Source organism: Littorina saxatilis, linkage group LG17, assembly GCF_037325665.1.
Source record: "Littorina saxatilis isolate snail1 linkage group LG17, US_GU_Lsax_2.0, whole genome shotgun sequence".
Classification (NCBI taxonomy): domain Eukaryota; kingdom Metazoa; phylum Mollusca; class Gastropoda; order Littorinimorpha; family Littorinidae; genus Littorina; species Littorina saxatilis.
The window spans coordinates 51,264,763-51,281,794 of NC_090261.1; the positions used below are offsets into that span (position 1 = coordinate 51,264,763).

The 17,032-nt window shown below is 41.2% G+C and overlaps 2 protein-coding genes across 3 annotated transcripts in view; one reads left to right on the forward strand and one right to left on the reverse strand.

Annotated features, from left to right (window-relative positions):
* LOC138953823 (uncharacterized) overlaps positions 1 to 6,662 on the forward strand; it is a 26,214-nt gene extending 19,552 nt beyond the window's left edge. For both annotated transcript variants that reach the window (XM_070325767.1, XM_070325766.1), the window contains exons 11-13: positions 3,750 to 3,850; positions 4,073 to 4,198; positions 4,826 to 6,662. In XM_070325767.1, coding sequence (XP_070181868.1) covers positions 3,750 to 3,850; positions 4,073 to 4,198; positions 4,826 to 5,173 — 575 coding nt within the window. In that variant the 3' untranslated portion in view covers positions 5,174 to 6,662. The remainder of the gene's footprint in view (positions 1 to 3,749; positions 3,851 to 4,072; positions 4,199 to 4,825) is intronic.
* Positions 6,593 to 15,401, reverse strand: LOC138953824 (retinol dehydrogenase 13-like). The gene is made up of 8 exons (XM_070325768.1): positions 15,318 to 15,401; positions 13,912 to 14,010; positions 13,120 to 13,238; positions 10,325 to 10,480; positions 9,788 to 9,892; positions 8,633 to 8,842; positions 7,293 to 7,500; positions 6,593 to 6,828 (listed from the first exon to the last, which is right to left on the reverse strand). The coding sequence occupies exons 2-8, from the start codon at positions 13,980 to 13,982 to the stop codon at positions 6,732 to 6,734; spliced, it is 966 nt and encodes a 321-aa protein (XP_070181869.1). The 5' UTR covers positions 13,983 to 14,010; positions 15,318 to 15,401; the 3' UTR covers positions 6,593 to 6,731.
* Between the last annotated feature and the right edge of the window lie 1,631 nt (positions 15,402 to 17,032).

Below are 17,032 nucleotides of genomic sequence, written 5' to 3' on the forward strand. Positions count from 1 at the left end.
CTAATGTCTTCCCAGGATTGATACTGACTGTGAGAGGACTTTGCAGCCTAACTGCATTGAGACTCAACAAACCGCTGTCGATGATGTCGGCGGCCTTGTTGAGTCTCCGGGCTCTCTCCGTGGCAGGAAGCTCAGTCAACGGCGGCCCGTTGCCATTGACTGACGACCGTTTAACGGGCTGCCCATCTTGGACCGCTCCTCCGCGACTCTCCTGGGATTTGGAGGACTCCTGCAATCCCTCGCGATGTGTGCCCCAAACACCCCGCAATTGAAACACAGTCTCTTGCCCCCCCTCGGTGCAGGTCTCACGCCCTCTGTTGGGGCAGGCCGAAGGCGCTCTGCCACTTTGTCGGCCAGCTTGTCGTAGTCAATGGCAGGGGCCTCCACCTGGTGGGCGTGTGCCTGTGTTGTGGCCTTCGTTGCCGATGCTGGGGCCATCTCCGCCGTCCGGCGGACCATCAGCAGTAAGTCGTCCAGGGCTGGTGCTGCTGTCCCTGGAAAACCAAATTTGTTGCGCATCTCCAGGGCCAGCAGAGGCAGGGTCGACTGTAAACCCGTACAGAAGGTTCTGTAGAGTTTCGTCTGGAGTTCTTCTTTTCCGAGCTTGGCCATCGTGTTGATCTCCAGCAGCTCCCCCCAAAGCTGAAGCAGAAAATCAGCTGCCTTCTCTTTTGGTTTGAGCCTTCTGCTGGCAAAGGCAAGGAGCTGGGCCTCAGTGTCCTCCACACACCCAAAAAGACTACGGATTTTAGAAATAATGTCCGCGTTGGTGGTCAGTTCCTTCACGGCGTTGAAGGCCACTCCCCTCAAGCTGGCCAAGATGCGGGAGTCGCAAGGCTTGAGGTCGGGTGTCAGCAGAAATGATTCCATCTGCTGAGCCCAAGCCCTAAAATCACACTCGTTCCCTCCAGCGGGGGCAAGGCCGGTGAAAGTCTTCAACCTCTGAGGCTGGGGAGGGTTGTCCACTTGGACCGTGATGGGTTGCTGGCGTTGACGACCCAGTTCCTCTGTGACGCCAGCCAGTCGCTCTCGCAGGTCGTTCAGCTCGGCTGTGGCGGCGTCAGTCGCCTCTTGCTTCTGCTTGATGGCCTCCTCCTTCTGACGCCCCAGCTCATTGGCCATCTCCTTGACCTGGTCCCGCAACTCCGCCATCTCGTCAGCGGTTGGGGCCGTCTCACGAGCCATCTTTTTAAATCTGTATCACCCTGGTTGTGTACCGCGTGTTACAAATTAAAAAAAAATATGTCCTACAAAAAATCCAAAAATTTTCCTTCTTCTTACTACTGTATAACTTCTTTTTCCTTTCTCTATTTTTTTATGTACTAAGTTGAAAATTTTCTGTGAAACAAAAAAACCTCAGCCCCACATTGGGCGCCAAAATGTAAACCTACTGCTAATACATATTTTATTTCAGTGTTAGCATGGTTAAAGGGAGGATTCGGGGTGAGGTACAATCTTGCTTTCACAATAAACAAACAAAAAATGAGGTAGTGTTCTAAGAAATTTATTTTGGATAAAGCATTTCCTTTAAATCAGTTTTCAGATTACAATCATATGTTCAACCGACAAAATATAAAAGTTCTTCTGTTTAAATTACTTAGTTTCAAAAATACAAAATCTCCTCTCTAAAAATCTAAAACTCTCTCATCAAAAACCAGACACAACCAGGGGTCCACTAGACCAAAAAATATCCATCGTGAATCAAACGCTTGCTGATCGATGATCAACAACAAAAAGGTTACCCCTGGAAAATAAAACAACACAGCATAAGTATAATTCAACAATCATCAAGATAAAATTTCAGTTTCACTAGAACACTTTTTTATACACCATAGAACAAAACAAAAAGAACATAACACATGATACAACACAATACGTAAACAATACAATGTTATTGTCATGACTGAAGAATGGAATACACTAGGAATATCATATCATGTAATACATGATATATGGAATCCAACCCAATCAGAAATATTGTCTAAACCACAGCCCCACTTGTCTGTGATAACAATGATTCCTCCATAATAGATAGAAGTTATGTTAAGACTATATCAGACACAGCTACAAGCAGAGTCAATCAAAACTATACTTCATCCATTTAGTGATTAGCTATAAGCATAATCACCCTTACAGAAAACCTAAGACATTCACTTGATGTCTCAAATTATTCTTGATGTAACCAGTTGCAGTGCACACTCGAAATTACATCTCTCATAAAGCCGACAGTTAACAAAACAACTGTGCAGACTTAATCTCAGTTCGCGTGGTGATTCCTCTTATCTCAATACAGTGCCTATGTTCCATTTCTTACAACCATGAACAATCCACACAAAACAAATACTTCAGTCTTCCTGTGCTCCGCACAACAACATTTATGCAATACCCAAATTAATGACAAATCAACTTGAATTAATTGCAGAAATGAATAAGTTGTTAACACTTATCATTTCTATGCCTCAAAACAAGAACAAACAACATCTTGAAACTTTTAGGAAAACCACATGGCCAGGCACCATGTAAGTAAATCATGCAACAAAGGAAAATCAAGTTTTATCAAATATAGTCCTAAAATAATAATCAACTATTACTCACAACTAATACATAAAAAGACATCTTGTATAATCAAAACATTATAGTAAAAACACTAACCTATCATGTCACAATTCATTTCTTCTACAACTTCATACCATCACTTTGCTCAGACACCACATGGTCTTTCTGGCATCTTTCCCAGAATCTCATAATTAATTTCAATCCCAAGAATCCTTCAAGAATAAAAAGTGCCACCTCATATAACTTTTCAAAACAGTACACAATACATATTAGAAACAAACTAACTTAATATTTAAGCCATTTCTTACCTGGTTTAGGAATAAAACGTTTTATAATTCAGGACAAATTTGGGCTGGATCAGCTGGTTCAGTCAGATTCTCAAGGAAAGGAAGATTCAAGTCTTGTAGAAACCCAAAGGTAATTATTAATTTAGAACAGTTTACCTCTTAACAAATAAAACAACATTTCCAAATATTCACTAAAATTACCAAGCTTCAATTAAGCATCTTTCAAATAATTTCTAAACACTAAATATATTTTTAAAGTTCCCAAAAACTATAAACTATAACATTCCTGGTTATTAAAAACTGGGATCCAAGACATGTCTATACTCTTAAACTAAAACAAATTTTCTAATAATAATATTCTAAAACATCATTAAATCATTACTAAATAGTACAAGTAAAGCATAACTAAACAATAATACAACTTTAGACCTTACAAAACAAAATGGTAAAAAACGAATTGGAACCAAACAAGGGAAGTAATTCAAATCATCAAATATTTTAGAACAGCCACAGTTCTTCCCCTTGAGTTGATATAGAAGTTTCTCAGAGCAGCTAACTAGTAAACTGTGAAAGAACTACTAATCTTTCACTGGTTTACATTAAAAAAATGTGTTTGTTTGTTTAGAGGTCTGTCAAATTAAGTCATGATGAGAGTTGTTTTTACATGGTTATTTACCTTTAATGTATTGTCAATGAACGCAATGTTAGTAGTTTTCCTTCTCTCAGAAATGGATGACAGCCCGTTTACAAACAATACAATCCCGCGAGCTGACTGACAGGAGTGTAATCCGAACAGTACCTTGAAATATTTACGTATTGATGTGTGTGTGTGTGTGTGTGTGTGTGTGTGTGTGTGTGTGTGTGTGTGTGTGTGTGTGTGTGTGTGTGTGTGTGTGTGTTTTACAGGTTCACAAGTGAAGCAAGCGGACACAGTTCTCATGGGCTTTCCACACAAGTGGAACAGAACGGATCCAGTGTTTGAAAACGACCTCACCTACTATGCTACCGTCAGTATTCAACTCTTATGTTTGTTGTTATTCTCTTCATTTTCGTTCTGCTTGTAAAGGGGCATAAGGTGAGAGGTAATCATGTACTTGTACAAGCACACATAATGTTATTTTAGGACAGTGAATTCTCAAGCAGCAGCTGCTGACATTTAAAATCATTGACAAAGTCAACATCATCAATGATGCGAAAGTTGTGTGCACCTTGCAACGTTTTGCCCACAGGTCACCCCAGGAGGACCAGCCATGACGTGGTCAGTCTTTGCCATTGGCTGGTTACGTCTGGGTCGCAGAGACAAGGCCGAGGAAGCTTTCTACAAGGGAACATGGAATATTCAAGAACCCTTCAAGGTTGGCAATCTTACTTGTGGTTATTAGAGGTTGTTACCATCAGATGATCATGTTCTGACAATGTGTGCTTTCATGAGGGAAATTGGAATGTTGAGAAGCCTGATCTTGTCATCACTTTGGAAGTATTGGTTGAAAGTAGAGACAATACATTTTACATTTTGGTCAGAAATTCTTGATGAACTACTGCAAGTCAGGTAAATGTTGTTGTTTTTAGAATAAAAAAACCCAAGAAAGGTAGGTTGTTGTGACGTTTTTTATTGACAAAACAAATTATTCTCTTGCGGCTTCGTGGCAGGCGGAAGAAAAAATCAGCCAGATAAGTTTTCGATATTAATTGTTTGTCTGTGCACTTAAAAGACCATTGGGTCGATATATTTGTGAATGTATTGTTTTGTCAATAACAAACGTTCCAACAACCTACCTTTCTTGTTTTTTGATTCTGAATTTTGGAACGTTGGCAGTCTCTTTGTTTTTGGAGTTGTTGTTTTTTATGCAGAAATGGAATGTGATCTACCTGAACAAGCTAACATGCATGTTCTACATCAGCGGTCAAACAAAAATGCTAACGGCAATACAGGGCCTGTTACCAGACAATGATTTGTACAATAACAAGGCTTTATTCTGCAGGTGTGGTCAGAGATTGCGGATGGCGGTGGGGCGTACAACTTCCACACAGGTATGGGGGGTTACCTGCAGTCCCTGCTGTTCGGCTACGTGGGTGTGGACCTGAACGATGACCACCTGGACCTCAACCCCCAGCTCCCTCCTTCCCTGACCGCTGTGGCCGTGCGGGGACTGGACTACATGGGCAGCTCACTGGACATTGTGTATGATGTCCAGCAGATGAATATTACGCTGGTGAAGGCAGGCAAGCCACTCAGATTGACTCTGATGAAGCAAATGAAGACTTTTGACCTGGTTTTGGGCTCACCTCTTTCAGCAGATTTGCAGCCAGCGACATTTTCATTAAAGTAGCAAGTGAATAGAGAGAGAGAGAGAGAGAGAGAGAGAGAGAATATTTTTACACAACTGCATAAAAGATAACTACGTTAAACCTATTTGTTTTCTGGACCTGCACATGCTCAAAATGCCACTGCTGACATTTGAATACGACCGGCACGGTTGGCCTAGTGGTAAGGCGTCCGCCCCGTGATCGGGAGGGCGTGGGTTCGAACCCCGGCCGGGTCATACCTAAGACTTTAAAATTGGCAATCTAGTGGCTGCTCCGCCTGGCGTCTGGCATTATGGGGTTAGTGCTAGGACTGGTTGGTCCGGTGTCAGAATAATGTGACTGGGTGAGACATGAAGCCTGTGCTGCGACTTCTGTCTTGTGTGTGGCGCACGTTATATGTCAAAGCAGCACCGCCCTGATATGGCCCTTCGTGGTCGGCTGGGCGTTAAACAAACAAACAAACATTTGAATACTTTTTGTTGTGATGGGAGAGAAAGAGAGAGAATGTGTTTTTGTTTTGAAATATGTATATTTTTCTAACAGCGAGAATCACAGTGTATTTGATTGGAAACATATAAATTTGTTCCTAAAAACATTTATTGTTTAATAAAATATCAGATACGTGGATTGTTATGTAAAGCAAAAGATAAAGATTTATTTTCCTGTCCATTTCAGACAAGAAGTTGATCAAACAAACCACTTAGCTTTCCAGTTTTTCTCCATTTTTTTCAGTGTTAACTTTAATTCCAAATTGGAATTTGTTCTTGTGATAAATTTTCTTAGGTGTGAGAGAATATGGGCTACCTGCAAAAGATGGGATGGAAAAGAAACAGTCAGTAGATTTTGTTCAAGTGCCATTATGTTGATGCTGATTGTACCCTACCAACTTTCCCCTCCCCATATTGAATTTATCTTTTTACCGTTTATTTGTTACACATTATTGCTAATTTATTGAGACAAAATTTGTACCCCAACAAATTAACCACATTTTTGTGTCATTTCATTCAAACTTTACATGCCATCAAAGTCACTTTACTTGGGTATCTGGCACACTTTTCAGATAAAGATTTCTTTTCCGGGGGTCAATTGAGTGGCCGCCGCTCAAATAAGGGTGCAAAATCGACCTTACAAAAATGTAAGGTAGCAAATAACAAATCTACAAAAGTTCAAGTAAGGTACAACTTGGCTACTGTGACATGCGAGAAAGCCAAATCAATTATCTATCCAGAACAGGTTGTTTTGTTTAGCTATCTTGTGTAGTTGTTGCAATCATGTTTTTGCTAAGTTTAGGTTATGTGGTTAATTAATCCAAATGAATGGTGCACTGCTTGAAACTTGTGTTCAGTTTTTCTATTACTTGTTAATTTTGCTACTATTGTACAAACAGCAGTTTTCAATGTCTTGCTTTTATACCAATTACTCTCCAGTGCTATTACGTAACTGATTTGTAACTTTTTTTTTTTATCATTGCCGTCGTTTCTTTTTCTATACAAAGTAAACGAAGCAACACTCTTTTTGTGTTTTTTACTTTTGATTTATTTACACATAATTAATAGAAGAAAAGAATAAGCAGAGTAAACATCAAGAAAGCCTTGTCCACTTTTCACTGATGGCCCATAATCGCTTGGCTGCTTCATCATCTTTTCCTTGCTCCGCCACTTCTTTCTCCTTACAGTCACTGAAACATGGAAAGCCAGAAATATCTAGACAGAATTGAAAACTTGACTATCTACGATTCAACTCAATCAGTGACTCTTTAGCCATTTTGTTAAATTTTCAACTTTTGTAAGGTGCATGCTCTCTCTCTCTCACACACACACACACACATGCTCAAACACACACACATGCTCAAACACACACACACACACGCTCAAACACACATACACTTGCATGCACACAAGAAAGGAAGAAAGACAGAAAGAGTAAGACAGAATTAGAGATATGTGCAACATCCAATAAACAAACCTGACAAACTCATTAAAAAGTTCAAGGCAATGAGCTTGTTGTGCCAACATTAAGTGACCATAAACTGCATACAGCAATAGAAATCACAAAAAACATCCCTAAAACAGGTGGGAAAAAAAAAGCAATGACAGCAACATACCATAAGAATAATAGCTCTCACTTTTTAGTACTGCTCACCTGAAATATTTCCCAGTGACCCCCTCTAGTTCCGAAGCGAGAGCACAACACAGGGTGGTCTGTGCCCCCTGAACAGGCGACTTGAGGATAAGCCACCGTACTGGTGTCAAGAGGAAACTGGATATGTAGGACTTGCTGATAGACATGTGGCGTGCCAGTTCTGTACTGACGATTCCTGGGTGGAGAGAGTTGGCTGTCACTCCTGTGCCTGTCGGAACAAGGTAAGGATAAGGATAAGATTCATATAGTCCTGTGAGGTTACCCTCATGGAAATTCGGGCTGCTTTCTCCCTGGGGAAAGCGAGCTGCCATACATTATACGACGCTACCCTTTTCTTTTCTTCCCTGCATGCGTTTATTCATGTTTCCAAGCCCTGAGACTTTCCCTGTGAACTTGGGTTCTTTATCGTGCGCAGGCGTGCACACGGGGGTGTTCTGACACCGAGGAGAGTCTGCACAAAGTTGACTCTGGGAAATAAATCCCTCGCCGAACGTAGGGATCGAACCCACGCCGATAGCGACAACTGGTTTTCAAGCCAGCGCCGCTACCGACTGAGCTATTTTCCCGCGGTGAAGAGAATGATAATTATGATAACACAGTCCAACCTGCATTGGCAACAATTTCTCTCCATAACGACCACCTGCCCATTAGGACCACTCAAAAAGAACCGTGACAATTTTTTTGGTGTATAAAATATACCCCACCTTTCCATTGCTATAAAACCTGTTTATAACGACCACTTTCAGTTGGTCACTTGGGTTGTTGTTCTGGACAGGTTTGACTGTACATGATTTTTCTGAAGCGAATAAATTCAGTACGTAAATGTGACGTTTTGTTTTGTCATAAATTAAATGTTCCCATAACCTACCATTCTTGTTTTTTGGATTCTGAATTTCGGAAAGTAAGCAGTCTATCTGTTTATTGATTCATGTCTCATCTATGTTTTTGCAAAATCTGTTTTTCGTGGCGAACAAAAAACACACCATCTTTTGGTGGTCAGGGCAGGAATGATACCGGGAATATGCTAATTAAGTTTGCGATCTGCATTCAAAGCACTGACAAAAGTGAAGACTCTTCAGTCACCTTGGGCCTTGTTGGATATGGCAACATAATCTGACTTCACTACTAGATCTCTTTAGATCAAGCCTTATGTTTGATTCACACAAAAAGTCAATGAAAATAAATCCAGACTCAAAATCTTATAGAAAAAAAAGTGTTTGCACAAACACATTAAAAAAATTATGGCTAGCTATCCAAAATCACAACAAAGAACACAAGCTTGATTATCACTAAAACCTTGAAGAAAAAACAAGGACAAAAACCCGAAGCTGAAAACATACCCTCCAGTTTGTTTGCTAGCTCCTGTGTAAAAAGAACGTTGGCAAGTTTGCTCTGTGCATATGCTTCTCCTGGGTCATAGGATTTAGAGCTGTTTAAGTCGTCAAAGTTGATCTTGCCTCGTACATGCGCCAGGCTGGAAACGTTGACAATGCGGCTGGGTTTGGATGCCTGGATCTTGTCCAGCAACAGGTTGGTCAACAGAAAATGACCTGCAAGACAGAAAACTTGATTTAGTGTCTGTGGGACTGTTGCGTTAGAACAAATCTATATACATACATACATACATACATACATAGTGGACTGGGTGGCCGAGTGGTAACGCACTTGCGCTCGGAAGCGAGAGGTTGCGAGTTCGACCCTGGGTCAGGGCGTTAGCAATATTCTCCCCCCTTTCCTAACCTAGGTGGTGGGTTCAAGTGCTAGTCTTTCAGATGAGACGAAAAACCAAGGTCCCTTCGTGTACACTTCATTGGGGTGTGCACGTTAAAGATCCTACGATTGACAAAAGTGTCTTTCCTGGCCAAATTGTATAGGCATAGATAAAAATGTCCACCAAAATACCCCTATGACTTGGAATAATAGGCCGTGAAAAGTAGGATATGCGCCGAAATGGCTGCGATCTGCTGGCCGATGTGAATGCGTGATGTATTGTGTAAAAAAATTCCAGCTCACACGGCATAAATAAATCCCTGCGCCTTGAATATGTGCGCGATATAAACTGCATAAAATAAAAAAATTAAAATAAAACCCTGCGCTTAGAACTGTACCCACGGAATACGCGCGATATAAGCCTCATGTTGATTGATTGATTGACATACACTTACATTCTTACATGAAATAATGATGTACACGTACACAGACACAGATGTCCGCACACATGCACGCAGGCACACACTTGCATGCACACAGACACACACATCATTCCTGCACGGTTCAGGTGAAGAGTCTGAGAGAGATCAGAAGGAGAAAAAGGACAGGACAAATTTCGAGAGATCAGGAGAAAACATACAGGACAAATTTCATCTCATGAGTTAAATAACTTCTGCAACAAAAAATAAAAATGGTCGCGCGATTATATTGCTTGAGGGAATTCCCTAAGGACAATAAGATATATACCAAAACCAAAACCAAACAGTCTAAGCGATCTGAATTACCCATGTGGTTGACTCCAAGCTGCATCTCGAATCCATCTTCTGTCAGCATCTTAGGGCACCTCATGATGCCGGCATTGTTGATCAAGATGTCGACATGAGGTTCCGCTGTGAGACAGTATAGAATATAACAAAAATTACACCTACAATCTCAACATTTTAAGGCAGCTTTTCAACCCATGCATTAATCCCTTCAGTTTACAGTGATTTTTATATTGCATTTTCTCTTTCACCCATGCATGAACCAGTTCAGTTTGAAATTTATTTACAATTACATCTTCATTTTCTGTATAGTCATCAAGATGTCTAATAGAAATGACAGGTCTATCCTTCATTCTTCCTTCCCACCAACTTTCTACCTGGAGTGTCATGATATGAATGGTTGAGTTGGGATGGCTTTTTGTTCTTGTTAGCAGGAATGGAAAAGTGAGAGCACTAGGGTGCTGATCTTCTAGGCTCGCCGACATGTCAGATGTTCCTCACTGGAATCTAAGCAAGCTCCCAAACAACGTCATCTCAAAATGTGAAGCAACAACTTACTTGCATTAATGTCTTTTGCAAAGGCCCGTATTGATCCCATTGAAGCCAGATCAAGCTTCTTGACGACAACATTTCGATTGGCCGTTTCCAGCACAATTTCTGCCCTAGCTTGTTCAGCTCTGTCTAAATCCCGACAAGCCAGAATCACACGGCCGCCTGTGGAAAAGATAAAAATGACTCACATGTGCTGAAGATACATGCATGACAAAGATGATACATTGGAACCCCACATATAAGACCTCCAAAAATCTGAGAAAACTGGGTCTTGAAAAGGAGGGAGTTTTAAAATGGGGGTAAATTTACAGAGGTTAAAAACACAAAAACTGAAACAGCAAGGACTTAAAAAGGAGGAAGTCTTAAATTGTGGGGTCTTAAAAGGGGGGGGGGGGGGGGGTTCCACTGTAAATGAATTTGGAGAGAAAAAAAGGGTGAAGATAACTTCAAAGAACTGATCTTTCATGTTTAAAAAAAACCCAAGAATGTAAAGATCATGCAGTAACAAAACAACATAGATGCACAAATCTCACAGAATTATTTATTTTGGGGGTGCATTTGAAAAATAAACAAAAGAAAGTATTGAAAATAAATGATTGATGTGAGACACAAAAGAATGCATTAGTTCCCCAGATAAAGATGACAACAATTGTATGCCAGTTACGCGGAACTAATCTCCTGGCACCTGAGAGAATAGCAAGATCAAGATCAGCACTTTTCAGGACGTGTACGGGGACGTGTACGGGTAACATCATCAAATCTAGTTATTACGTCACGCACGGCTTTGCCAAGATCTGCAGTCTTGGTGGTAGCAAAACAATTAACGTATGCATTTAGAACTTTGGAGAAAAAAGTGAGTCACGGGTGATGCAATATTTACACGTACGCGTACAGGTCTTTGCTACACGTTCGACCATCTAGAACACTGTAACAACAAGGAAAAAGACCTTGGTGTACTTGTAGACAATCGCCTGAGTTTCAAGGGACATGTTGCACAAGCAACTGCGAAGGCAAACAAAACCATAGGCATCATCAGGAGATCGTTTGAGCATCTGGATAGGGAGGTGTTTGTACAACTCTACAAGAGTCTTCCCAGGCCAATCCTTGAATATGGACATTCAGTATGGCAACCACAGCATAAACTGCTGTGCAAGGAAATAGAGGACGTGCAGAGAAGGGCTACCAAACTGATATCGGCTCTCAGTGAGAAAACTTACCCAGAACGACTAGCCATACTCAAACTACCCAGTCTCGAACACAGGCGTCTCCGAGGTGACATGATCGACCTCTACAAGTACATGCATGGGATCTACGACACAGGCAACCCGAATTTCCAGCTGGCCGAAACCAAAGACACTAGAGGAAACAGCCTCAAGTTGTATAAACCATTTTGTAGGCTGAACGTTCGGAGCTGCTTCTTCGCAGAAAGGGTGATTCCTCACTGGAACAGTCTGCCAGAAACAGTTGTGACAGCACCATCAGTGAACAGTTTCAAAGGAAGGCTGGACAATTTCTGGGCAGACAGACAAGAGAAATTCTCGCCAACATGCTACCAATAACCGCCCGCGCATGCCACCAAAAAGTGTTATTGGAGTACCATTCGACAGGATCGATGAACAGGCCTAAGGCCTTAAACATCGCAAGTTCAAGTTCAAGTAATACGAAGCATTGAAATGTACAAGCGACTTTCCATGAGTCTCTGAAACGACAGAACTTTTTTCATATCTTTTACAGATCATGCTTGTAAAAAAAACTACTGATCACTTTGTGGTAATGAGAGGATAAAAGTCACTTGTTCATTTCGGGCGGTGATGTAGCTCAGTCGGTAGCGCGCTGGATTTGTATCCAGTTGGCCGCTGTCAGCGTGAGTTCGTCCCCACATTCGGCGAGAGATTTATTTCTCAGAGTCAACTTTGTGTGCAGACTCTCCTCGGTGTCCGAACACCCCCCGTGTGTACACACAAGCACAAGACCAAGTGCGCACGAAAAAGATCCTGTAATCCATGTCTGAGTTCGGTGGGTTATAGAAACACGAAAATACCCAGCATGCTTCCTCCGAAAACGGCGTATGGCTGCCTAAATGGCGGGGTAAAAAACGGTCATACACGTAAAATTCCACTCGCGCAAAAAAACACGAGTGTACGTGGGAGTTTCAGCCCACGAACGCAGAAGAAGAAGAAGAAGAAGACTTGTTCATTTCAATGCTTGTTGCTCTCTCATGACATGTGCCATGAGATTGGATCCGCATAACTCGATCTCACTTACTTTCTTTCTTTATTTGGTGTTTAACGTCGTTTTCAACCACGAAGGTTATATCGCGACGGGGAAAGGGGGGAGATGGGATAGAGCCACTTATCAATTGTTTCTTGTTCACAAAAGCACTAATCAAAAATTTGCTCCAGGGGCTTGCAACGTAGTACAATATATGACCTAACCTTACTGGGAGAATGCAAGTTTCCAGTACAAAGGACTTAACATTTCTTACATACTGCTTGACTAAAATCTGTACAAAAATGGACTATATTCTATACAAGAAACACTTAACAAGGGTAAAAGGAGAAACAGAATCCGTTAGTCGCCTCTTACGACATGCTGGGGAGCATCGGGTAAATTCTTCCCCCTAACCCGCGGGGGGTATCTCACTTACTCATGTTGCAAATGTTAAATATATTTACAACTTATGTCCTTTTGTTTCTCATATCGTACTAGTCACTGTGTTACTGTTTGCCGGATAACACAAATTTTACAGTTGAATTTGTCTTTTTTTGCTAGGTGAGATCCAAACTGCAATCCGTTTTTACCTCTGCGTGCAAGCTCCTTGGCAGTTTCTTTGCCTATGCCAGTGTTGGCACCCGTGACAATGACTGTCTTTCCAGGTATCCTCTCCTTTCCAGAGAATCTACCCCCTGACATGTAATCCCTGGAAAAATAACAGCGTCTTTAATCTAAACAACAAACAAAGAACATTTGATTCAGGAATTGTTGTAGTTTTTTCTCGTGATACGTACAATCGGGGTCATGCAGTGTAACGGGTGTAAAGAGCTAAAAATGTATCTGTACATTGAAAATTAACAGTCCTTCAAAATGGCATAGTATATCTGTATTACAATTTAAAAAGCATTAAGTTTTGCCCAAATTCATCGCTGATGCAAGTGTTTTTTTTACATCTGAAGTGGTTTTTTTGTGTTTTGATTGTATAGCCTTGAAGAAATGTTAAAATATTAATCTCCATAAATACCTTTATCAGAGTTCCCAGACTTGTTCACACTTGCATTGATGATAGAAAATGTGCTGACTTTAAATGTACTAGGTAACTATAGAAGCAGGATGCAGTAAATAATTGAGTAAATAAGTACAAAGACATACACAAATGCACACATTTGTACACACACACACACACACACTGTGACACACACACACACACACACACTGTGACACACACACACACACAAACATGCACACACACTTGCATGCCTCCACACACAAACGCAATATTATTATGTCTGACTATTGTCCGCAATATTATATTGTCATCATTTTAACCGACCAATTATTGGGGATCTTTAAAAAGTCAAGACTGACTGAAGACTTACTTGAGTAGTACAATGCCACCAAATGTTGTCCCAAAGATGCTCAGGGGGATTACATAACGTGGCAGAGGCATTGTTGAAGTTTGTGCTCACTGGCAGATCCTGAACCAATCAATAATGAAAAGATATAATGTTATTGCAATTTTTTTAATTTTCAAATCAGTGTTATCACTCAGTGCATTACAAAAAATGTGTGTGAGACTGAGAGAGAGAGAGAGAGAGAGAGAGAGAGAGAGAGAGAGAGAGAGAGAGAGAGAGAGAGAGAGAGAGAGAGAGAGAGAGAGAGAGAGAGATTCAAAGAAAAAATGAACATGTTCTTTGTAAATGATCTTCCTTTCTCTAACTCACTCCCTACGAACCACTGCTATCGCAGTGGTCCCATGCACACCACTTCCCCTTTGGATTTTTTTTAGCTCAATGACGTCAATTTTTGTACGAAAATAGAGAGGCTGGCTCTCAAGTTTAACCAATCGTCTGCAAATTACCAAGCTAGTTTCACTTCTGTCTGCTGTAGAACGATGACGCAAGGTTTGATTTCGTACTCGCTGGCTTTGTGCAAATTTGCATAACAACAATGGCGTCTACCAGTACGACACGTGCTGAAACACTGCCACGTGCTGAAACACTGCTATCGCAGTGGTTCGTGGGGAAGTGGTGTGCATGGGACCACTGCGATAGCAGTGGTTCGTAGTGAGTGAGTAAACCACGCGAATTTGAAGTGATGGCCCTGCGTTCAGCGTAATTTTGATGCCAGAAAAAGGGTTATTTATACCCCCCACCTAAATCAGCTATTTTCTAAGTAAAACACTTGAAACTTTGCACTGAAGGGCATCAACATATCAACAGTAAACCCTGAAAGTTTCAAATATCTGTGTTGAGTACTTCTTTAGTAATGATTTTTTTTACCAACTAATACAAATGGCCAGTATACAGTGGAAAGCATAGGAAAAATCGCACAGTAGGGAGTGAGTTAACCATAGACCTATAAGCGGTTTACCTGCTATATGCTGTATCAGAATTTTCTGAAAAATCATTGCCTTCCCCGGCCCTCCCCCCCTTAAGTGTGTACTGCATGTGTGTGCATTCCTGGTGTGTGTGTGTGTGTGTGTGTGTGTGTGTGTGTGTGTGTGTGTGTGTGTGTGTGTATGTACGTGAATGTGTCAGAGAGAGAGAGAGAGAGTCCGAGTCAGTCACAGGCACAGCTCAGCAGAGGCCGAGGCTCTTCAGTTTTCTGTCACTGTCAGTAAACAACGGTTAGCGGGACTATTTCAGTACTTGTACATCACCAACCTCAACGTGAATAAGATCTATATGTACACAGAGTCTTCTTCTTGTTTTGACAGACTCTGGACAAACAGATTATGCTGTCACAGCTTTTAAAGAGCATTCGAGTACAGTAAAGTACATACCTGCCGCAAAACATCCACCTTGAAACCCGCAATTTCATAGAGAGTTATTCCCCCTCCGTTCCAAGGGAGAGAACGATGGATCGTGTTGTTGGGCGCAAAGTAAGAATCCGGGGCAGAGTTGGAATAATCGGGATTTCCCGAAACCTCATTTGATTTCCAACAAAGCGCCGCATTTCCGGAAACGAGCTGCCTCGTTCTAGAAATGGCAACCCTTCGACTGGCACAAAAAGTATACCCTTTTCACAGGTCATGAATAAGGTATATGAAAAAGCAAGGTCTTATACAGGGGAAGTCTTGAATTGGGGTCTCAGTGACACTCAGCGCATGAAGCTAGCTATAGTTGCTGCTGTCTCGATCTATTTTGAACACAATGATTTTTTTCTCAGAGTAGAGTGTTAGTTTGTTACAACAGGCTGAAATCATCTTTAATTTGAATCAACATTTTGCAACAATCAATCACATCAATATAGCGCACAGACTTCCACATTACGTTTCATGAGCCTAGATTACCATGCAGTGACAAGAGCCCACTCGGAGAGACTGAGTAAAAAATTATTACAATCGATAGTTACCTGTGAAAAGTTATATCGGAACATTCTTGTTGTGTTTTTGTTGTTGTAAAATGTAAGATCTGAAACGTTAAAAATTACGTAAAATTGGTGCGTTTTGGTCGAGTGGGATGGGTCGTTGAACTGTGTTGTTACAGCCCGCCGAAGTTATCAAAAGTGTTTTTGCTTTTTGTAATTCGGTTGGTTTGGTGCGTTATACAATGCATCTGCTTTTTCAAGACTAAGCATGGATCACTTTAAAACACAAGGATCATCATTGGCCATTATGACTTGTATCATTTTTACATCGCATTCTAAGAAAGAGCAGAATTCTCACTATGCGCGCAGTACATTTCTAGAATCGCGTAGCGCAAAGTTGGAATTCCTACAATGGCGGCCATTGTTGGAATTCCAACAAAGCGCAGGTCATTTCCGAAAAAGCGCCGATGACGAGATGGGTCGCAACAACGGACTGGGTGGCCGAGTGGTAACGCACTTGCGCTCGGAATCGAGAGGTTGCGTGTTCGACCCTGGGTCGGGCCGCTATTTTCTCCCCCCTTTCCTAACCTAGATGGTGGGTTCAAGTGCTAGTCTTTCGGATGAGACGAAAAACCGAGGTCCCTTTGTGCACACTATATTGGGGTGTGCACGTTAAAGATCCCACGATTGACAAAAGGGTCTTTCACTGGCAAAATTGTATAGGCATAGATAAAAATGTCCATCAAATACCCGTGTGACTTGGAATAAAGGCCGCGAAAGGTGAACATTCGCCTAACAGGCTTGAGGTTTGCTGGTCGATGTGAATGCGTGATATATTGTGTAAAAAATTCCATCTCACACGGCATAAAGCGCTTTGAACTTCGGATAAGGCGCTATATAAATAAAATAAATAAATAAATAGAATAGAACAATGAATTATTTACGTAAACAATGAATTGTTTAGCCAACACATTTTCCATTATTTAGGGGTTTCTAGGATTCGCTTCTGAACTAAGTTTTATGTCTTTCAGTGATTACTATAATTGAATACAAGGTCTAAAATAAAACAAATTTACGAACATTTTCTGATAAATAATGTTTGGAGATACCTGGTATTGAATTATAGTATATACACAAAGAAAACAAGTCGCGTAAGGCGAAAATACAACATTTAGTCAAGCTGTCGAA